Genomic DNA, 22,901 nt, shown 5'->3' with positions numbered 1-22,901 from the left:
ATTTTAACATATAAAATTTACGTTCATTGATGTTTTTACTTTATAGTGATATATTAATACTTTTCTTTTAATTTTTTTTCAAATAAATTACATAAATTTAATATTCTTTTTAGTATTGTGCCTATCAATTTTTTAACTTCTACCATTAATTTTTTAATAGTTACAAATAATGTATTTATATATTTAGATTACAACAATGATGAAAAATTATTTCAATAAGTAAATTATTTATTAGTGTTTTTAATATGCATGAAAAAAAATCTTAAACATAAGTTATTTTAGAAAGGAAGGAATATCTAGAGATATAAAACAAGCAAAATCGAGGGATGGAATTAATTATTGCCAGAACGGTCGATTTAGATTATTAAACTAAAAATAATTCCTTTTTTTTTTAAAAAAAAAGCTCGACAAAACCTTTAGTTTGTGTTGGAACTGTCCCCAGCACACAGCTCCAGAAAAGCAAAATCTTTCAAGTTTGTTTCCGTAAGTCATGAGACTGATCGAGTTCGTGAAATTAAGATTTGAAATCAGCTTTTGTAAAATTGAACCCAAAAAGGGTAATCATATAAGCATTCTTTATTAGTAACTGAAGGTTTTTTTTTTTTAGGTTTGATAATGATTGTTATATCATCTATTTTGTATTACCTAGTGTAAAAATCCGTGTCATACACGGTGTTAATTTATAAGTGTGAAATATCTAAAATATTTATGTGTGAGAATCAAAATATATTCAAATAAGTTTATAGTCCTAATCATGAACGTGTTATATTAATTTTATTGATATAAACATAATTGTTTAGGAAAATGATATTTTTATGAATATATATTATATTCATATTTATATTAATAAATATTTATGTTCATATATATTTTAATAGTAGATAAGATATTTTAACTAATCTCTCTCTCTTTATATATATATATATATATATATATATATATATATATATATATATATATCTTTCACTTTAAAATTTACTCTAGAGTTTGTGATATTTGAAAGATCAACTCTACATTCTACATTTAGTTAATATTACATGAAGATCATTCTTGTCAACAATAGACTTATTGCAAGAATTATTCAATCTCTAAGAGTATGTTTGGAAAGAATTTCAAATGCTTCAATTGAAATTCATTCATTTTTAAAATTGTATGTTTGGATAAAGAAATTATTTTTTTTTTATTTTTTAAATTTTAAGTTTGATACAAATCCAAGGACGTAGCACAGAGGATCCTTCTCTCAGTTGAGTGCCAAATGAAGAAGTCGAGCCTCCTCTACGACCTCGTGTGCAAGCTGAACGAGATTCACATGCTGAAGACAACGCCATATGATGAGCGCATGGGGAATCACGAGAACCATGCATTGCACGGCTCCGTTCTGCTTCAGGTCGAAGGAGTTGGTTGAACTCACAAAGATGTGTAGAGATATGAGGCACTAGGTGTTGGAGATATTGGAGGTGGAGGTGGATCCGAAGGGAGGACCGATGATTCAAGAGACAACAATGAAGCTCTATATTTCAAAGAACGCGTTCGAGAAGGTTCACTTGTTGGAGGCAATGCATTTTAGAATCCGTTCTCTATAGAAAGAATTTAGAATTTCAAAATATTAGTTAATTAAGAATTATCTATTAAAATACTAAAATTTCAAATTTCAATAAACAGGATATCCAAACAGAAAATTTTAAACTTAAAAATTTTAAATTCTTTAAAAAATTATTTTCCCTAATTTAAATACTCTATCCAAACATCCTATTGGAAAAAGCAAGTAAGACTAAACTATCATACATATATATTCCTGATATGAAAAAGTCAGTGAGGCAAAGCTATCAACCACTCTGTTGCAACTGAACATTTACTTATCCTTCTAAGTAAACGAGCCACTTTTCTTTTAAAATAAAAACTATTGGAAACACTCCTAGAAGAATCTATTGCAAACAGAACTAGTAATTACTTTGAATATATTTTATGTATTTTACGAGTTGGATATTCCGTGAATGATTTTTTATTTAGTTCTGAAAAAAAAGTGAAAGTAAAAAATAGAAAGAAAAAGAGGTATATATAGCAACATAAATATATTTTCTATTGTTTATTAACTGTGTAGAAATTAGAAGAAAAATAAAAAAGTATGTATATATAACAACATAAAACTATACTCTTTTAAGATTACAAACGTTGATAATCGATTTCGTATGCTACAAAGAACTGTCATTAACTTATAATAAATATTAAGTGTGTTTTTTTTTTTTCATTGAAAGTCATATCAGAATTTACAACACACGTATTTTTAAAATCTAATTAGAAACTAAAAATTAGAAAAAAAATCTAATTAAATTTTAAAATTAAAAGGAAAAAATAAATTTTAGTTCTTATATTTTCATGAATCTTATTTTTAATTCCCGTAATTTTATATAATCAAATTTAATTGTTAAACTTAAAAAAAATATTTTTAATCTTTCCTCATACATTCGCATAACGAAGAGCCTCTGGACAATAGGAGTACGCTAGTTTAATCTTCCCTCACATTTTAACTTGTCATTTTCTTCATGTCTTCATGTCATATAAATTACACAGTCTATTTATCATGTGAATTCGTAGAAACAACATCAAAGAAATAAATAAAATCAGAAAAAAAACATAAAAATAAATGTACAACAATAATTGTAGAAGAATTTAATGTTCAGGACTACTTTGAACCAGACAAATGTTGCTAGCTTAATTAATTACATACATTTATTTATGGTTGATATCTGTAAAAAAATAAAAATCGTATTGGCCTACACACCAATTTTTTTTTTATTACTCTACACTCTCTTTAATTAAAAGTATGGAGCAACTATTTGAAACTTTTTTCTTCCCCTACTTCTACATAGCACGGGTGTTACTCTAGTTTATTATATATGTATTCATAATATCAGCATTTGATTTTCTCATATAAAAAGTAAATATTTTATTTTCTGTAATGAACCGCATAATTTCATTTTAATTAGAGATATTTGATGGATGTATGACCATATCAATTGTAGGCACGTGTATGTAACTTGAAGGCAAAGATACCAACTATCATATTGCATAAGCTTGAAGGAAGAAAATACCAGACTTTGTAGGGTCTCTCTGAGACCCATGTGATTCACACACGTAAGTGCATGTGCCATTTTTCTGTGGTTATATTATTCCACATCAATGTTCATCCTTGTTAGCTTCCTTGTTTTGCTTTAGCAATGAAAAAATTAAATAGTTTTTATATTTATTTTTATTTGCGTGAATTAGAAGGGATAATAATAGAAGTATACTTGTTATTCGAGTTCTAGTAAGTCCCTATGACTTAAACTCAATATGTTTAAATCTTAAATTTAAAATAAAATATTAAAGACATATATACTTTTGGATATTTTTTTGCTTTTGTTTTCCTTTATTTCATAATATTATTAACCATAATTGTATACTGCGATTTAGCTGGGCTCCATTTGTGTTTTGCTTCACTTTGGGCCCATAAATTACATGGAGGGCCCAGAGTCCTAAGAAATAATTTAAAATTCAAATCTTGACTACAAGAAAAAAAAATATCACCAGATACATTTCATCTCTTTTTCTTACTGTTTCATCTTCTTATATGAGTTTTATTTGCCCCTTATTTAGTTTAGTTTTTTAATTGACTTTTTTATTTATTTTTTTATTTTTTATACATGTCAAAGAAATCTACAACTATATTATAATTTTCCAAATGATGGACACATGTTATCATTGTGTCAAATTTTCTATCCCTGCATTATTTTTCTTTTTGCATTCTATTTATTTATTTTTATTGAAATTGGGTTGCTTTTCTACATGTCCACTAACGGTGGAAAGAATGAGTGAGCTGTTATAAAATTCAATAATTCTTTATGTGATAATTTATAATAACAGTATAAAAGTAAAACAATCTTTAATTAAATTCATTCTTCATCTGTCCCCATGTCAGTAGTCACTTTCTTTAAGTACTAGAAAATGGAGTGTGTGTGTGTGTATATATATATATATATATGTTAAATTAAAAAATTAATTTTAATATAGTTTATTTTTTATTCTTCTTTTATCATAAGAAGTCTTTTTTAAACCTTGAAAAAAAAATACTTAGTAGTTCCACACTCCCATTTCAGGGAAGGCATATATTTGGGTTAAATCTATAGTTTTTTTTTTATAAAAAAAAAACATTTTCTAACACATTCAAATAAGATTTTTTTTTTAATTTCTTTGCTGCTTTTCTCCTTTAATTTCCTTCGTGAGACTCCTAAATTCTTCCTTGGTTGAAAATTTGCTGGGCTTCTATATAACGGTATTGGGCCTTACTTTCTTTTCCCTCTATTGAGTTTACTCAAAATCGATCAAGCACCGTTTCTTTTCCTATATTTCTTCCTTTCAATTTAAGAAGGACTCCAGACAACAAAATAAATAAAAAAACGATTTGTGCTAATCCTTACCCACATTCTGCCTCGAGAAAAATACGTTATATAATAACAATGCAAAATAATTTTACTTGGTTATCCAATAATAAATTTTTATTTATAATAAATTTATTAATAATTATATTAATTATCTTGAAAGTCATACCAATAAAAATATATAATTGATTGATATAATAAAAGTTTTTACACTAATAATAAATGACCATCAATAAAGTCTTGTATCTTTTCGTCCAAAATGGTCGTTAAAAAAGTGGAAAGGGCAAATGTTACAAGCTTAATTGCGTTAATATATTTTTTTTTCTTAACTAAGTATTTTTGTTTGGAGATATATATTCATATTGAAGTCATCATTGAATATTAAATTCAGACACTTCTCTCAGTAGAGAATTCAGTTGTTTAAACTGATATTTTCTTACATTCTTTCTTACAAAAAATGTTGTCTTTGGGCTATATGATGATCTATATTTTACCGTTTTAATTTCAATATTTTGTCAACGAATACTATATAATTTAATCATGCAATAGAAAATTATAAATGTTCTCTCTTTAATAGATTCTATCACAATCATATTATATGAATAATGCGCTAGCACGTTAAAAATGTTCCATCTCTTTAAGTGATGCCATCACAATCGAACATCTGAACCAGGCATGCATGCATCGAAACTTGATTAGATATATAAAAAGTGCACGATGCTTAAATAGATTCAAAACTGAGGTGTTATTTTTAATATATATATATATATATATATATATATATATATATATATATATATATATATATATAACATTGTGATGATTGCATTAACGATTTCTCATCAAAGGAATTGGTCAACCGTGTGCTAACTTTCGGAGTTAAATATATTTTTGAAGACGTACGAGGAATAGTGAGTCTAGATTTGTCCGGAATAAGTCAAAATATAATATAGAACTTAAAATATAAACATAACATTCCTTTTTTTTATAAAAAAAAAAACCTTATCCATTCTTCTTTTGCATATAGACACAATACTTTATATATATATGTATAAAGAAAGGCCCAACCAGCTAACACATCATATATTATTACACGTGGCTGAGAATCAAAATTCCAATTTGCTTTCACTTTTCAAGAATCAGTTCTATGTTTTTTGTTCCATCCGCTGTAATGGGACATAGATTGGAGTTGTGGTTGGAGGAAACAAGGGGTCAAAATCAGTGTGCCTATCTAATCTATGACTTTATACATATATAAATATAATGCCAAGAGTACGTTCCAATTATAAAATATCCGTATTGGTGGATACGTGTGTGGTACCAACAAGAATTCAAGACCTTAAATCAGGTAGATTTTGAGGCTTGGTCATTAATGGGAACGTGGTACGTATAGATCAATGTTAATATGTTAGTGTTTTTTCTTTTTTCTTTTGTGACCACTTACATATATAGCCAATAAAGAATTGGAGGGGCCAGAAATTGTTGCCATGAGAACGCAAATATGAAACTCTTGTGTCTGATCGTTCCCATTGAGAAGCCGAAATAGACAAATCCCATGTGATAATTTTGGGAGTAACAAAGCTTGATTCTCTGATGAAGAACAAATAACAAATCATAATGGAGAGAAGTCATTGCGCAAAAAAATGTAAGGAATTACAACAAAATGAAAGAGAAAATGATCCTGATATTATTTGTATTGTGAAGGAGGCTGAGTACATTATTTATAATTAGTTATAAGGATAACTAACTTGGTTAACTAACATAAGATAATTTAGAACCGTAAGTAATTTAGTTTAAATTTGTTAATACAGAGTCATGAGAGTTACTCAACATGCTCCCACAAGCTAGAGAATGGATATTAAACATTTCCGGCTTGAAATAAAGAGACTGAAAAACTAAAGTGAAGGACTTTTAGTAAAAATGTATGCATCCTAATGATACAAGAAGAAGATCGAGGAGTTCACTTTGAACTTTATTTCTAACAATGTGACAATCGATTTCAATATGTTTGGTCCTTTCATGGAATACCTGATTGGCAGCAATGTGGAGTGTTGATTTGTTATCACAAAAAATAGTGCAAGATGGATGAAAGGAATGAGAAAATCTTTAAGAAGATAAGTGAGTCATTGGATTTCACATGTAGCAATTGTCAATGATATGTACTTAGCCTCAGTGGAGCTTCTAAAGATAATTGCTTGTTTCTTTGGTCTCTATGAAATAAGAGAAGATACAAGGTAAGTAGAAAAACAAGTGACTAAATGCCTTGTATCAATACATCCGACCCAATCTAAATCAATATATCCTTTAAGTTGAGGAATTTTTTTTGTAGGAAAGAAAAGACCAGCTCCTAGAACTCTCTTGATGTACCTTAGGTTTCTATATGTAGCTTGCTGGTAAGTAGCAGTAGGATTAGAAACAAATTGACTCAAATGTTGGACTACATAAGTAATGTCTAGATGGGTATTAGTCAAGTAGATGAGACCACCAATGAGACGTCTATAGGAAGAAGAACAATTATTTGAGAAAGGGGTTCCAGAATTGACATGTAACTTGGTTCCATAATCCATTGGGGTACTAATTGATTTGGAAGCTAACATACTAGATCCATTTAAGATGTCTCATGTGTTTCTAGCCACTTCAAAGCCTAGTGAAAGTCTTGCAATAACACTTGTATCTCCTGTTCTTGATCCAACGAATTATAATTCTTAGAGTCATTCATTGCTTGCTACTTTGAGTACAAAGAACAAGGTTGAATTTGTGGATGTAACTATCTCACAATCAAGCATTCCACATCCTCTGCATTTTGCATGCAAAAGATGCAATAATATGGTGATATCATGGATCGTTCACTCAATCTCAAGCTTTATTCGCCAAAGCCTTCTCTAAATGGATAATGCCAGAGACATATGGAAAGATCTAGAGTCCATATACTCTCAAGGAGATTTATTAAGAATCTCTGATCTACAACAAGTTTATGCAATTCGTCAAGGTGATTGTTCAATTACTGATTATGCTATTTCTGAGAGGATTAAATAATCAATTTAGTAATGTTAGGTCTCAAATTTTAATGATGGATCCACTGCCTACAAGTTCCAAAACTTTTTCCTACATTGAGTGCCTAACCTTTCTTAGAGGATTAAATAATCAATTCGAGACCTAACATTACTGAATTGATTATTTAATCCTCTCAGAAATAGCATAATCAGTAATTGAACAATCACCTTGACGAATTGCATAAACTTGTTGTAGATCAGAAATTCTTAATAAATCTCCTTGAGAGTATATGGACTCTAGATCTTTCCATATGTCTCTGGCATTATCCATTTAGAGAAGGCTTTGGCGAATAAAGCTTGAGATTGAGTGAACGATCCATGATATCACCATATTATTGCATCTTTTGCATGCAAAATGCAGAGGATGTGGAATGCTTGATTGTGAGATAGTTACATCCACAAATTCAACCTTGTTCTTTGTACTCAAAGTAGCAAGCACTGAATGACTCCAAGAATTATAATTCATTGGATCAAGAACAGGAGATACAAACGTGCAAGACTTTCACTAGGGTGAAGGTAATAGTGACTATGAACATTGAAAGATTGGTCACAAGAATCAAATATTATTCATGTTTAATCAACAAAGTAGAGATTCTTTTGAAATTGAGGAAGATAGAAATAAATTTCAAAGAATTGAAGAATCAAACAAATCGAAAATCGTAGAGGAAAAAAACAGAATGTAGAAGTGAAAACAGAGTGCGGAATAGTGGCGCAATAGAACTCTTCAATTGATTTCTCTTATGAAGAACGAAGAACAAATCACAATGCGAAAGAAACAACTCTAGAAAAATGAAAGAAATGATAACAAAATGAAAGAGAAGATGATATTATATTACTTGTATTGTGAAAAAAGCGGTGTACATTATTTATAATTAGTTATAAAGATAACTAACTTGATTAACTAATGAGGGCACAATTAACCTAGACGAATTTGGAATAGTAAGTAAACTAGCTAGGATTACTCAATAGTGGGTGAGGAGAGTTAATCAATAGTGAGTAACATGACTTTCGGACTTTGACCGTAATGCCAAATAAAGTACCTTTATGAGTTTCATAATTATTTCATTGTCAAAACTCAAAATCTTAAATTTATATCAATTATAATTTTAAAAAAACATCAATTACAATCTTGCATATAAAAATAAAAAATTTAGATTTATATATAAATGTTCTTAATGTTATTCTCTTATTAAAATTATCAATTAAGATGAAATTCTAATTTGGTTGGAGGATAACACAAAAGTTGTATATAAGTTTTGTCTTATATATAATATATAATTAGCTTTATTTTATATTTTTAAATGTATATATTTTTAAGAATTACGTTTCAGAATAAAAGAGATGCATATTTACTGCCTTGTTTATGAGCGCATCCCAAAGTTCAAAGTTACAAGGCTAACACTATTATCTCTAAAAATACCTCCAAGAACCAGGAGCACCTCCTAACCCGGTACAGGAAGGAGAATGCCACTCAACCTGTACGATTTTTTTTTTTTTTTTTTTTAGTTTAGACGAAAAATATATTCTGATTAATTTAAAATTCGATTAAAAGATAAATAAAATCAAATTATTTTTCTCAATAATCAAACTTAAATAATATATGAATAATTCAACCTTAAATTCAAAATATTAATTAATTGTTTATAATCATTTGATTCAACACCTATATGATCTTTGGATAATACATATAATGTTATAATATATACGGTGCAGTCAATAAATAAATGAACAAATAAATTAGAAGAAAAAGTTTTTTTGGAATACATACAAAATTATAAGAAAATGAATTCACATATTCACAATGCAAATTAAACTTATTTACTAATAAGAAATAACATAAAAGAGTTATATGGTTGACTTTTGTGGTTTAAAGGAGAAGTAAAAAAAAGATTATATAAATTGATGAAACTGTATTATAAAACACAAATAAAAAAATAATAAATTTTTTATATAAAATAACTCATACGTTATTTCATTATAAATAACTTTTACAGAGATTATTAATTTAATTTAACATCCTGTCAAAAATATTAAAAACAAAAATTAAGCGAATTAATGAAAAAAATATAAGTTTAATAACACATACTTGATTAAAAATCAGGATAACATTATATTCACTTTAATTTGTGTTAAATTTGATAAGATATCACATTTTTGTTAAAATAATTTTCAAAAAAAATATTTGTAACAATTTTTAAACAATAAAATTAGCAGATATGAATTTAATTATTTAATTTCAAATATTGTAAACTTGAATTGAACATTTATAACATCATTGAGAAGTTTATAACAATTTTGAAATAATTTAAATTACTTAATCGAACCATCTATATATTTTTTTAACTATTTTCCACCTTACTCTAACTTTTATAGGAAAAATCTAAGTCAATCTTTTATTTTTAGTTGGAGAATATATTAAGGGTAAACTCATGTTCTGTGTATCATGTAATAAAAACTATAAGAATAAAATATAAAAAAATATTAAATTCGTGAATATCATATTTAAATATTAATTTTAGGGGGCATGGCTGCTACCAGCCCCCTCCCTCTATCCTTGCTTACTAGAGCATATAAATTATGTGAAATTATTTTATTGAGTAATATTAAATTTGAATTTTGAATAGGCAGTGACATAATAATAATAAAAATATTCACGGTTTATATATATAAAAAAATACATGAATTTTTATTTGAAAACCTTATAAACTAAATATAAACATTCATGAATAAAATTAGTTCCTTATATTAATAATCAGAATAGAATTATGGAAACATATTTTTTTTTAATTTTTTTAAATATATATTATATTAACAACAAGAATTAAATTCAATGTTTTTTTTTTAAATATGAGTATGTTGTTTATCAATTAAATCCAAACTTTCTTGTTCCATGAACATACCATTTACATCAAATCAAATTAACTAAGGAGGATAAAAATCAGCATCACATTAATATTCCTAGCTTAAGAATCTTAGGACGGTGCACCGTTGAGTTTGGTTCGGGTTCCGAAACATTGCATGGAACCAAACCACAGCTATTAATGAATCCTCGGACATCTGTCCCAATTCGCGTAGCTGGGGACATAGATGAGTACAGGACAAAGTTTCTTTAAATTGTGTGCTATATTTCCATAAATTTCAGCACAACATAAAACTAATAATTTACTCTACGTGTTAATTTTTTATTTTATTTTTCATGCAATAAAATATAATAATTTACATAACATATTTGTTTTCTTATCCTTTTAATCTCTCATTTATTTTCATTTATTTATATTTTTTAATGAAATAATTATCCAAAAAATCACGCTCAAACAAAAATTTTCATGACTAAAATCTATTTTTTTTCTCTTTCTAAATATAAAAATATTTTAAATCTATTCATGTGAAAATTTTAGTAAACTTTTGTCAAAATATTTATTTGAATTTATGTTTAGATAAAAATTTAAATTTTATAAAAATAAAAAATATATGAATTAAAACAATAAATATAATATATTTTTATATTTATGAGAAAAAAAATATTTTAGTCCATCTTGACCGAAACACATACGAGGAAAGAGACAGAACCAGCTGGCCATAGTGAGGAATGTTCGAAAGGCAAGTTGCCAACGTGTGCTTTGGTAGGCGTTTTCAACCGTTTTTCAGTCAATCACTTAACGTCCGTTACAAAACGGCGCCCACATTACCAGTCTACCACGACAAACCGAGTCTCCCCCGCCGTTACCGTTTCTCCCCGTCAAACTTCCAACACCTTTTTCTTCCCCTATAAATACCCAGTTTTGAACGCTTCCCGTTCTCAATTTGCGGTTTTTCAATTCAAACAACCCCTTCTTCACTTTCATTCAAAACCAAAGTCCCACACCGAAAAAAACCATAAAATTTTAGCTCTCCACGTGTATTTGAATCAAAGTCTTTTCTAATGGTAGGTGTTGAATTTGGTTAACCAGTCTTGGAGGTAATGCTAATAGTAATTGCTAAGTGCTTACAACAATGTTTTTCACTTTCTTAGACAATTTTCTTTTCTCCAACACCATGTTCTTGCTGTTGTTGCTTGTGAAACCGTATTATTAATCAGTTTATTTATCTGTTTTTCCCTGTTATGTCTTAATTTGCATAGGTAGATGTATAGAACTGATTGTTACTCCTTGGTGATTTGAGGGTCTTGCGTTTTGAAAGTTGCAAAAATTTGGGTCCGAGTTGAAGTTTTGAATTTTGATTTGATTTAGATTTTTTGCTTGAATAAATGGTTTTGGGTGGAGTGGATTAGTGGACTTTGAATTAGGTCAGAGATTCTTTTTCTGGGTTTGGAGGAAGTTTTCTGCATTTTTGGGTAACTTGGTATGGTAGGAAAGGTGTATATGTTGCTGCATCCATGAACTCAGCATCAGGGAGTGGGGCAGCTGCACAATAACATCAACAGGAAATAACAAGGTTTAACTTTTGGATACATGTGACTGCCCTCGTTTTCAAACTAAGGAGTTTTTGGGTCTGCAATGAGGAATTGTGACGTACATGGTATTGTTGTTGTTGTTGTTGCTGCTGCTGTTACTATTATTGTTATTGTATGCTTCGTTTATTCTTACTCCTTGAAATTTGGTATGTTTGTGATGTCTCAGTCTTTCTCCTGGTGTATATTAGAAAATTAGTGTATGAGCAGATTTTCTCTTGATGTGGAAAAAATTTATTAAGGAATCTTTTCCTCTGTGATTTTTCAAAGCACATGGGAGGGGTTTTGGAATTGCATCCTTTAGAATAAATTCTGATGGTGTATAATTTTCCATTGCTGTTTGTTTCTTTTCCTTTACTCTATGTTTATACATAATTTATCCTATTTTCTGTAGATGATAATCTGTTGATGAGACTGAGAGCACTACCGTACCACAACTTTAACATTCAAAGAATCTTTTTGATGATTATGCCCATCTAATTTTTTGCTCCAAATTCATTGGTTTCATTTATTTGATATTGACACTGATTTTCCTCTTCAACCTGCTAAATCAGATATTCCAAATTTCTGCTCTATTTGTTCCTGTGGGCTAAGAGAGTAGTGATTAATTCAATCTACAAACTACCAGAAATATAGCCCTATATGTGTTAATCAGATCATATTTTTTTAGTTTATCCAAGTTCATCTATTTCTTGTATGTATGTGTGAGCAATTATGTATGGCGCGTTTCTTCTAGCTTCTCCACTTGTTAGGCTAGTCGATGATTGTTGTTGTGAACATTATTTTATGACATTGTCGTGTTATGCTAATATTGACAGAAGACTTCTCTGCCTTTCAAGGTTTATCTGCTATTATTGAAAGTGTTGGGATACAAGTCCCAAGCAGAACTTTATCAAGACAGCTGCTTTTAGCTGAGGCCATCATCATAGGATGGACTTGAATCAGTTTTCAAGTTTCAACGTAATTAGTTCAGCAGGATTCCCTTGCGCATCATCTTGTACTCCTATTTCACCAATATCCAACCGGTTGCTTGGATCCTTGAAACTTGATATAGGAAACTCACCTAATTCGGCCCTTTCTACTCATTTTGATTCTGATACTGTTTCTTCTGCATTAAGTGACAGCCAGGAGCAGCACAACTGCGGGGAAATTCACTCTGGTGTCAACTCCTGTAACTCTTTGCAGGAAAGCAATCATTATTTGCATAGGCCGGTCTCATCTGTAGACCATCTCGAAGACGGATTGCATCTATCTACTAGGAGCTTTTTTCCACAGGATGCAAGTTATGACCATGAAACCAGACATGCATTGCTGGAATTAGAAACTTCTTTGATGGCACCTGATGATGAAGATCAAGTCACCACATCAAGCACTTCTTTGGGTGATAGCAGTAGGCCAACAGCATCTGACCAAAGAAATAGGTCTTGGAGCCATGAGGGCCAATCAAGTGATGTTGCATATGTAGAGAAGCGTCACAAATCAATGGAGGAAGCGTTGCTACAGGGATTCCCATCAAGCAATTTGAAACAATTGCTGATTGTATGTGCCAAAGCCTTGTCTGAAAACAACATGAAAGGTTTTGATCAGTTAATAGAGAAGGCTAGAAGTGCTGTGTCTATAACTGGGGAGCCAATCCAGCGCCTGGGTGCTTATTTGGTAGAAGGGCTTGTTGCAAGGAAGGAGGCATCAGGAAATAACATCTACCATGCCCTAAGATGCAGAGAGCCTGAGGGAAAAGACTTACTCTCTTACATGCAGCTACTGTATGAAATCTGTCCCTACTTAAAATTTGGTTACATGGCTGCCAACGGCGCTATTGCTGAAGCATGTAGGAATGAGGACCTAATTCATATCATAGACTTTCAGATTGGTCAGGGAACTCAATGGATGACACTTCTTCAAGCACTTGCAGCAAGACCTGGTGGAGCTCCCCATGTGCGGATCACAGGGATTGACGATCAACTTTCTAAATATGTTCGGGGTGATGGATTGGAAGCCGTTGGGAAAAGGTTGGCTGCAATCTCTCAGACATTTAACATCCCAGTTGAGTTCCATGGCGTGCCTGTTTTAGCTCCAGATGTGACAAAAGACATGCTTGATGTTAGGCCTGGTGAGGCTTTGGCTGTGAACTTCCCTTTGCAACTCCATCATACAGCTGATGAAAGTGTTGATATGAGTAATCCAAGGGATGGACTTTTGAGATTGGTGAAATCACTTTCTCCCAAGGTAACTACTTTGGTAGAGCAAGAATCGAACACAAATACCACTCCCTTCTTCAACAGGTTTATAGAAACCTTGGATTACTACTTGGCAATTTTCGAGTCCATTGATGTGTCTCTTCCGAGAAAGAGCAAGGAGCGGGTTAATGTGGAGCAACATTGTTTGGCTCGGGATATTGTCAACATTATAGCTTGCGAAGGGAAAGAAAGGGTAGAGAGACATGAGCTGTTAGGAAAGTGGAAGTCGAGATTAACAATGGCTGGCTTTCGTCAATATCCTTTGAGTTCTTATGTGAATTCTGTCATAAGAAGCCTGCTGAGGTGCTATTCAGAACATTATAATCTTGTGGAGAAGGATGGGGCCATGCTACTGGGATGGAAGGACAGAAATTTGATTTCAGCTTCAGCTTGGCATTGATTACATGCAGACAGGAAATAATGTAGTGGTACAAATATGTTGCTGACTGAGGTTTATATTGATTTCCAGGGCCATGTGTTAGTTATAATTGTTTTAAAGATCACTGTTTCATAAATTAGTCTATGGAGTATCATGTCATAGTGATGCAGAATTACAGATTACTGTATACCAATTCTTTTATGAGTTGTTTAAGTATGTGCAGTGTTTTGATCTACATATATTGTACTTGTACCTGAAACTTATCCTTTGTCTCCAATACAAAATTAAATGAATTCACAATAAGATTGCTGACAGTTTGCTACATTCTTATCCGATGTGCATTACCATTTTGTATAAATAATGGTAATTTTTGCAGAAGCTGATTAATGACATCAGGGCGGTTACTTTTGATGTTGGGGCCGGCATGGTTGGTTTTCCATGTTCCTTTTTGGGCACCAGGACGATTGTTTTATCGGATACATAACCAATACAACTAGCTATACATAACCACAATTACACACTGGTCATTTGGTATATTTACAGTCAGAAACACAAGTACATGGAAGAAAAAGAAGGAACTTCAATGCTATCATAGAAACTTGTGATTGTAAAAGTGACTGAGCCCCTTCACTCACTGTATTCTCGTTTCAGTCATTATCCGGTGGGACTCCAAAAATTCATTTCTCTTTTGTTCTTTGGCACTAATGCCCAATTGTCATAAAACAGTCCATTCATCCGTGACTGTAAAATGGCAACTGGCATGGTCTATTCTGTTCAAGGATATTCAGATCAGACCCTTCCCAACAATATCTACTTGACATTGTTCCTTTGCTTGATTATTCCCAGATTATCACTACTACAATAATAATAAATTACGACGCATTAATAACTACGGTCGGCATAGGCCGTCTTTGAAAATGACATAGTGGCAGTATTGTAATTATGTAAATTAAAATTTTGAATTTAAGTACGGTTATTCAAAAACCGTAGTAATTGAGTTCTGTACAAAGGCGATTTTATACAAAACTGTCTTTGAAAGTTTACACCTTTTCACTTTCTCTCTTATTGGGCAGCGTGCTTCGTCGCCTCGACTTCTGCGACTGGTCACTCTCTCTCTCTTTCTTCTCACACTCAGACGCTCCTTCACTCTTCACACAATTTCAAAATCCCTAATCCATCCTTTGCACTGCATTCTTCTCAGATGTGTGTGTTTGGCGTTCTGCATTTGGCTGTGTTGAGGCATTTGGTTTCCTCAAATGCCTCATGTGAGATGAGGAAGAAAATCATAGATCCCTTCTCTGAGAAGAAGTTCCGCGGCGTCCGACAACGGCTGTGGGGGAAATGGGTGGCGGAGGTTCGGAATCTGGCAAGATGAGTGCATCTCTGGTTGGGAACCTATGACACTACCGAAGAAGCTGCTATGGTTTACTATGATGTCATAATTCGTCTTCATGGCCCTGACGCATTAACAAACTTCACGCCGCCACAAAGAGATTCTCCGTCTCCATCTTCACTGTCGGCGGTGGCGGAGGTTTGTGAAATGAAGGTGTTGGTCATCGAAGAAGCCTTCGGCTCCGGCTACGATTCCAGCGAGTATCGTTGCTTTCCTAGCTCCACCTCACCGCTTCATATTTTCAGGTTATTGCTATATTAGATAAATTAAAGAATCACAAGAGCCAAAACAAGGAGCTGTTGGATTCATCACCAAATGAGGATGACGATGATTGGGATGGTGAAGATCCTGAAGAAGGCATCATTTATGTGAAATAGATGCCTCCCACTGTATCAGTATCACTATTATGCCTCTTCCATATTGACAAACCTTTCAGTGTTGATAGGTATGTTTTAATGAACCTACGTCGAGCATTACTTTTGGTAATCTTACTTAGTGCTTAATTATAGTTTTATTTTAAGATAAATAGTTAGTCTCAAGCTTTCAACAGGATTTGTCCCAAGTTTGGTTTGCTTCGTTCAGTTAACAAATCAATTACTTATGTGCAGTGATTGGAAACACTTCACTAAAATGCTTGCTGGAAAGATGTTGTTCTACTCTTGTAGTTGTGACAACATTATCTGAACACAAAAGCCTTGCGTTGCTGGAAAGATGTTTTTTGGATCTCTTTTTTTAAAAAGTATATCTAATATAAATTTGACAATAAATTTGTGCTATAAACAGAGTGTTGAAAAGGAAGAGTCATTGAGGAAAAGGGCATGGGAAGAAAGCAAGAAGATGTGGGTGGTAGCAGGCCCTGCCATATTCACAAGGTTTTCAACGTTTAGAATCATGGTGGTTAGTCAATCCTTCATTGGGCATATTGGGTCAACTGAACTAGTAGCCTATGCCATTGTTATGACTGTCCTAGTCAGGTTTGTAAATGGTGCATTGGTTAGTGTCTCTCTACCTTTGGATGAAATTAAATTACTCAATCCAAACAAAAGCACCCAAAAATGAATGAAATTTAAATCATAGCAATTCAAATTTCATGTATTTTAATTTTCTTGAAATGTTAAAATTCTCCATCCAAATACAACATTAATTCTCTCTTCACCCAATTCTCTTTAGCTAGTTATCTAAAATGTGAAATCCAAAAAATTTCAATAGGTATAATATTTGCTTTCTCTGTCTCATTCACCTGCCAAATGTTCCTACAATCACAGAGCAAGAACAAGATCATTGCCTACCTTGCAGTAGTTTCAATTTCAATTCATGTTTTGTTGTCATGGCTTTTAACTGTTCAGTTCAAGTTTGGGCTCAACGGTGCAATGACATCAACACTTTTAGCATATTGGATTCCAAACATTGGCCAACTTCTGTTTATAATGACTAAGTGCCCTGACATAAACTATGGTTCCTTTTACAATCTTGAGATCTGGTACAACACTGTTTTGATTCTTGTTACAGGCAACATGAAAAATGCTGAAGTGTCAATTAATGCTCTTGCCATATGGTAATCTTGTTCTTTTACTTTTGCTTCTAAATTTCATAATAAGATATAAGGGACATGATATCCCTGCTTGTTCATATTGAAATTAATCTGTTTATTTAATCATAGTATAAATGCATATTTGAATATTTTTTTAAGAATGTTTTTAAAATGTTTTTTCTAAAAGTAGATAAAGTTTGTTTATTAAAAAAAGCAATTTTCTGTTTTCTTAACAAAAAAATAATTTAGACAAACACATGAAAAACTGCTTAATTATTAATTTTTAGTATGTTTTTTTTAAAAAAAAATTTAAACAAATGAACCTTTTATAAAAAATGAGTCTAACTTATGTTTTATAAGCTTATCTTTAAGGTCTAATATAAGATACACGATAACTTATTTACAAATTCATTTTGCAATCAGACTTCAAAATAATAATAATAATAATAACATAAAGGTTTATATAAACATTTACATTTATATAATAAAATAATCTGTTAGGCTTTAAAATATTTTTTGAATGACTTAAGGTGTAACATTTTTAACTAGTTATACTTTTATAAAATCATTAAGCTAGTTTATTTCCTAAAAGAAGTGTGGTATGACTTGACTGGACGTAGTCTGTGTATAAACTATTATTTACATTATCAATAAAAAATTATCCTTTATATGATTTTGTTGGTAGTTAATTAAATTACTTATCATATATTATTTGTAATGAGATAAAAGTATAAAAAATGTTACATGCATATATTATTTATTTATTAATTATATATCTTATTAGATTTTTCATTCTTTTTCTATATCTCTTGTGTTTAATTTGTTATAACAAGAGTACACCTTACTTCAAACAAATGTGAAATGGTAATTAGGTTGGCCCGTTGGTGGCTATCCTGGTCCTCAGGTGATGTCAATTCTTCATAGTTTTCTTTTGGTTTTTATTCACATTTCCCTGGAATATGTCAATTTCATAGTGTGAATTCAATTACTTATTCCGTCATATTTCAGGGTCCTTATTTCAGGATCTTGTGACCGAAAGTGATCAATTCAGGTGCACCATTCTCTTAAGTCTATATTATTTGTTTCTCTGTATCTAGTCTTTTAAATTTTCGAAAAGAGATCTCTGAATGCAGTTTTTGAACAAAGCTTCGATAGGCAAGAGGTGTAAACACCACAAGGTGTGAAGCAATCTCGTATTAAATGAAGCAACTTTCACTTTTCATAACCAAAATGAAATAATAAAAGTCAACCTATTCCCCTTCACTCGAACTTACACTGCCTCATTCCCTTCCATTTTGTTTTTTGATCTTTAGTATTGAAGAATTCATACCACTGCTGAGGGAGCGCATGAATGTGTTGAATCCATATGTTCGTCAGTTTTTGGTAGGATGGATTACTGTATTGGATAGTGTCCCATATATTGATATGCTGGGGTTTCTTCCTGATTTTCTTGATGGTAAGTGTATTGTTTGAAGAATGGTCATTTTCTTTCTCAACATTTTATACAAAATGAAAGTCTACTACCTAATCATCTGTAACGTGAAGAATGGTCATTATCCCTTTTTTTTATGGTTTCCCCATTTCTGCTGTACAAGTAAAATTTATTGCAGCCATTGTCCATTTTTTTATCTTTCCCCTAATCCATCTTTTAGGGTTGATATACCTGTTAGCTTGTGCTTGTATTGATTAATTAACAAAGCTGTGGCTCATTTTCAACTACTACTTTGACACAAAAGCAAAGTTTTTTGTTCATTTATCATTTTTTGACTCGAGCAGTGCTACTCTTGAAGTTTTTAGATTATGGTCGCATGGCTGAAATCCTGGTACAGAGGGCAGTTTCTCCAGATGAATTCACTAGGCTAACAGCTATCACATGGGTAAGTGGTACTACAATTCTTTGACTTGATAGTAAACCATTTGCTCTTATAATACTTTATGCTTAGGATTGGCATCTCTTTAAAGCTAAAAATTCTTTCTATATCAAAAAGAAAAATTATTAATTACTGTTTTGTGATTCATTTTCTTTTTATTTAAATTTAAATAATGTTTGTGTTCTCATTTTTACAGATAAATGAGTGTTGGAAAAAACTAGAAGTCAGAAGTACAAAACAGAAAAATATAACACAGATTGGAGGTTTGTTGTGCCGTGAAAAATCACTTTCTTGAAAGCAAAATTCGGCTAGACCTTGATGCAATCTAGTTTGCCGACTACTCCCCAAGGTTAACACAACGAGCCTATGAACACGTGCACTCGTGGCCTTAGGCTATGGAAATCACAGAACAATTGCCCATAATTTTAGAAGTAGATAATAAGAAAAGAATTGAAAATTATTTTTCTGCCTGTGCAAGACTTTTCAAGACTATGACAGTCCTCTTTTTAATAGCAAAACAATGAAAAACGTCTTTTTCTTTTCCTGTCCACAAATCATAATTATTAGCTACACATTCAACAAATTGACCGTTAGAGAATTGCTAATAAAGTGGAGGTTATGCTATTTGGTTTATAGCTAATCAAGAGCATTAAAAAAGGAAATATTTGTTAAAAGAATAACAATCAAAACTGTTTAAAATCAGTTAGGAAATTTGGGAATAAAGAGAAGGAATATTATATTTCCGATGTGGGACATCACAATGAAACAATTGTGGCTTCAGTTTGCCATTGTCCAACAATCCCCCACCAATGGTAAAGCTGGAAAAAAAAAAACAATTTCTGGGCAAAAGAGAGAGTAACATTTAAGTATCAATATCATAATGATTGAATTGATACATAATGAAGTAAGGCAACAATTGTGTCTAGGTAGTGAATTACTCTTGAACTACCAAGTTTTCAAATGAGACCCTTACAACACATGTATTTCTCTAATATTTGTGATTTCCGCGATATTACAAACCAGCGCTTTTAATGGCCATGCGCACACCTTGGATACTAATGAGAGCTCTAGAAAGAAAGCCTAATTCTTTCATAGAAGGCGGCCCACCTTCACTCTCACGAAGTTGAATCCATCAAGTGCGTCTCAAAAGCACCACCAAAGAGGCTATGGATTCATTAAGAGCAAAAAATTCTCATCTTTCAAAATAACAAGCGGTGAGTCCATCAAGTCCAATTCATATGGACCACCTAATAATTAAGGCTATGCACTCATTAAGAACTGAAAGTTCAACCTATCCACAATGTATTACCACATGTCATGGAGATGAGAAATGTAATACAATAGAGTAATCATATGGTTTCGTTTGACCATTGATGGTATCCACCATACTTTCCTCAACACAAAGGCTTAAGCCCCATCCCCCTCGATGATTCAAGTACAACTTTCTTTGTTAGACCTTTAGTGAACGGATCTGCCAAGTTGTTCTCTGATCTAACAAACTGTAATGAGATCACACCATTTTTAAACAATTCTCTGACTGAACTGTGTCTAATGCGTATGTGTCTCCTTTTTCCATTGTAAACACTGTTCTTAGCAATTCCAATAGCTGCTTCAGAGTCACAATGAAGAGAAACTGGTATAGACCGTTTCCCCCACAATGGCACATCTGCCAACAAGTTTCTCAACCATTCAGCTTCTTGACCTGCTAAATCAAGAGCAATAAATTTTGATTCCATAGTTGAACGTGCTATACAAGTTTGCTTGGAAGACTTCCATGATATGGCACCTCCACCTAAAGTAAAAACATATCCACTAGTGGAACTTACTTCATCATTATCAGTAACCCAATTTGCATCACAAAATCCTTCTAACACAGCAGGAAATTTATAAAAATGCAAACACCAATCCATAGTACCTTTAAGATACCTGAGTAAGTGACGAAGTGCAGTCCAATGTTCATTACCTGGATTGTGAGTATATCTGCTTAGTCTACTCACAGCATATGCTATGTCAGGTCTAGTACAATGCATGAGAAACATAACACTCCCTATGATTTTAGCATATTCAGTTTGTGAAACACTAGAACCATTGTTTTTCCTTAAGATGTATGCTAGGATCATAGGGAGTTCTCACAGGTAATTCATCATAACAGTTAAATTTTTTAAGTATCTTTTCAATATAATGTGACTGACACAAGGAAAAACCATTATCACTTTTTCTCATTTTAACTCCAAGAATCACATTAGCTTCTCCTAGATCTTTCATATCAAAATGAGAAGATAAGAATAATTTGGTCTTTTCCACTACAGTCACATTAGTACCGAAAATTAACATGTCATCAACATATAAACATATTATCACACATTCTTGTCCAAACAATTTAGAGTAAACACAAGTGTCAGATGAATTCACAATATAACCATCACTTACCAAAGTTTGGTCAAATTTTTCATACCATTGTTTGGGAGCCTGTTTAAGGCTATATAATGATTTTCTCAACTTACACACTTTGTTCTCTTGACCTTGAATCACATAGCCCTCAGGTTGTTCCACATAAATTTCCTCTCTCAAATCACCATTAAGAAAAGCTGTCTTAACATCCATTTGATGCACTATAAGTCCATGAATAGCAGCCAAAGCAACAAGAGAACGAATTGTGGAAATTTTAGTAACAGGAGAATATGTATCAAAATAGTCAATTTCTTTCTTTTGTGTGTAACCAACAACTACTAATCTAGCCTTAAATTTATCAATGGTTCCATCAGTTCTTAATTTCTTTCTAAAAATCCATTTGCATCTAATTGGTTTACTTCCCTTAGGTAAGTCAACTAAATCCCAAGTATGATTATACATGATAGAATCTAATTCACTATTAATTGCCTCTTTCCAAAAATTGGCATCAATGGAAGTTACAGCCTCATTATAAGTTTTAGGATCTTCCTCAATGAGAAAAGTAGATACAAAAACATCATTTATTTTATCGACATCATTGTTTTCAACCACGAAAGCAGTAACAAAATCTGGTCCAAAACTACTTTCTATTCTCTTCCTTTTACTTCTTCTAGGTTCATTAACTTGTTCATTTGTTACAGAGGAAGAAGTACGCAAATGTAAAGGCACTAAAGTAGTATTACAAGAAGAAATCAATTCATTAACATGTTTTGTTAAAGGAAATTCTTGTTCAAAAAATTCTGCATTTCTAGATTCACAAATAGAATTATCATTCAAACGCAAGAACCTATAAGCAGCACTATTTTGAGCATATCCAATAAACACACAATCAAAAGTTTTGGTACCTACATTAGTCCTCTTGAAATCTGGTAGAGCTACCTTAGCAAGACATCCCCATACTTTTAAAAAAATTTAAATTTGGCGCAAATCCTTTCCATAATTCATAGGGAGTTTTATCTAGTCGTTTATGGGGAACTCTATTTAGTATATAACAGGCCGACAAAATGGCTTCCCCCCACATTTGGGTAGACATACCAGAACTTAATAACATAGCGTTCATCATTTCTAGTTATTACTACTTTGTCAGCTTCAAAAACCAATTTTAATCCAGCTCTATT

At 31.6% G+C, this 22,901-nt stretch overlaps 1 protein-coding gene and 1 pseudogene across 3 annotated transcripts; both read left to right on the top strand.

Moving 5' to 3' along the window:
- The first annotated feature begins 11,259 nt into the window (after nt 1-11,259).
- On the top strand, nt 11,260-14,772 carry LOC100775665 (scarecrow-like protein 21). 3 transcript variants are annotated; one of them, XM_006582175.3, is made up of 2 exons: nt 11,260-11,396; nt 12,761-14,772. In XM_006582175.3, the coding sequence occupies exon 2, from the start codon at nt 12,852-12,854 to the stop codon at nt 14,556-14,558; it is 1,707 nt and encodes a 568-aa protein (XP_006582238.1). In that variant the 5' UTR covers nt 11,260-11,396; nt 12,761-12,851; the 3' UTR covers nt 14,559-14,772. The 3 variants fall into 3 exon arrangements, with proteins under 3 accessions (XP_006582238.1, XP_006582237.1, XP_003526176.1); XM_006582174.3 differs by having other exon boundaries at nt 11,273-11,429; XM_003526128.4 differs by having other exon boundaries at nt 11,287-11,989.
- Nucleotides 14,773-15,957: 1,185 nt separating this feature from the next.
- Nucleotides 15,958-19,151, top strand: LOC121175016 (protein DETOXIFICATION 21-like; annotated as a pseudogene).
- The last annotated feature ends 3,750 nt before the right edge of the window (nt 19,152-22,901 follow it).

The sequence above is a fragment of the Glycine max genome, chromosome 6 (assembly GCF_000004515.6).
Source record: "Glycine max cultivar Williams 82 chromosome 6, Glycine_max_v4.0, whole genome shotgun sequence".
Taxonomy (NCBI): domain Eukaryota; kingdom Viridiplantae; phylum Streptophyta; class Magnoliopsida; order Fabales; family Fabaceae; genus Glycine; species Glycine max.
Note: the sequence above shows the minus strand (reverse complement) of the source record. Positions and strands in the feature narration are given on the sequence as shown.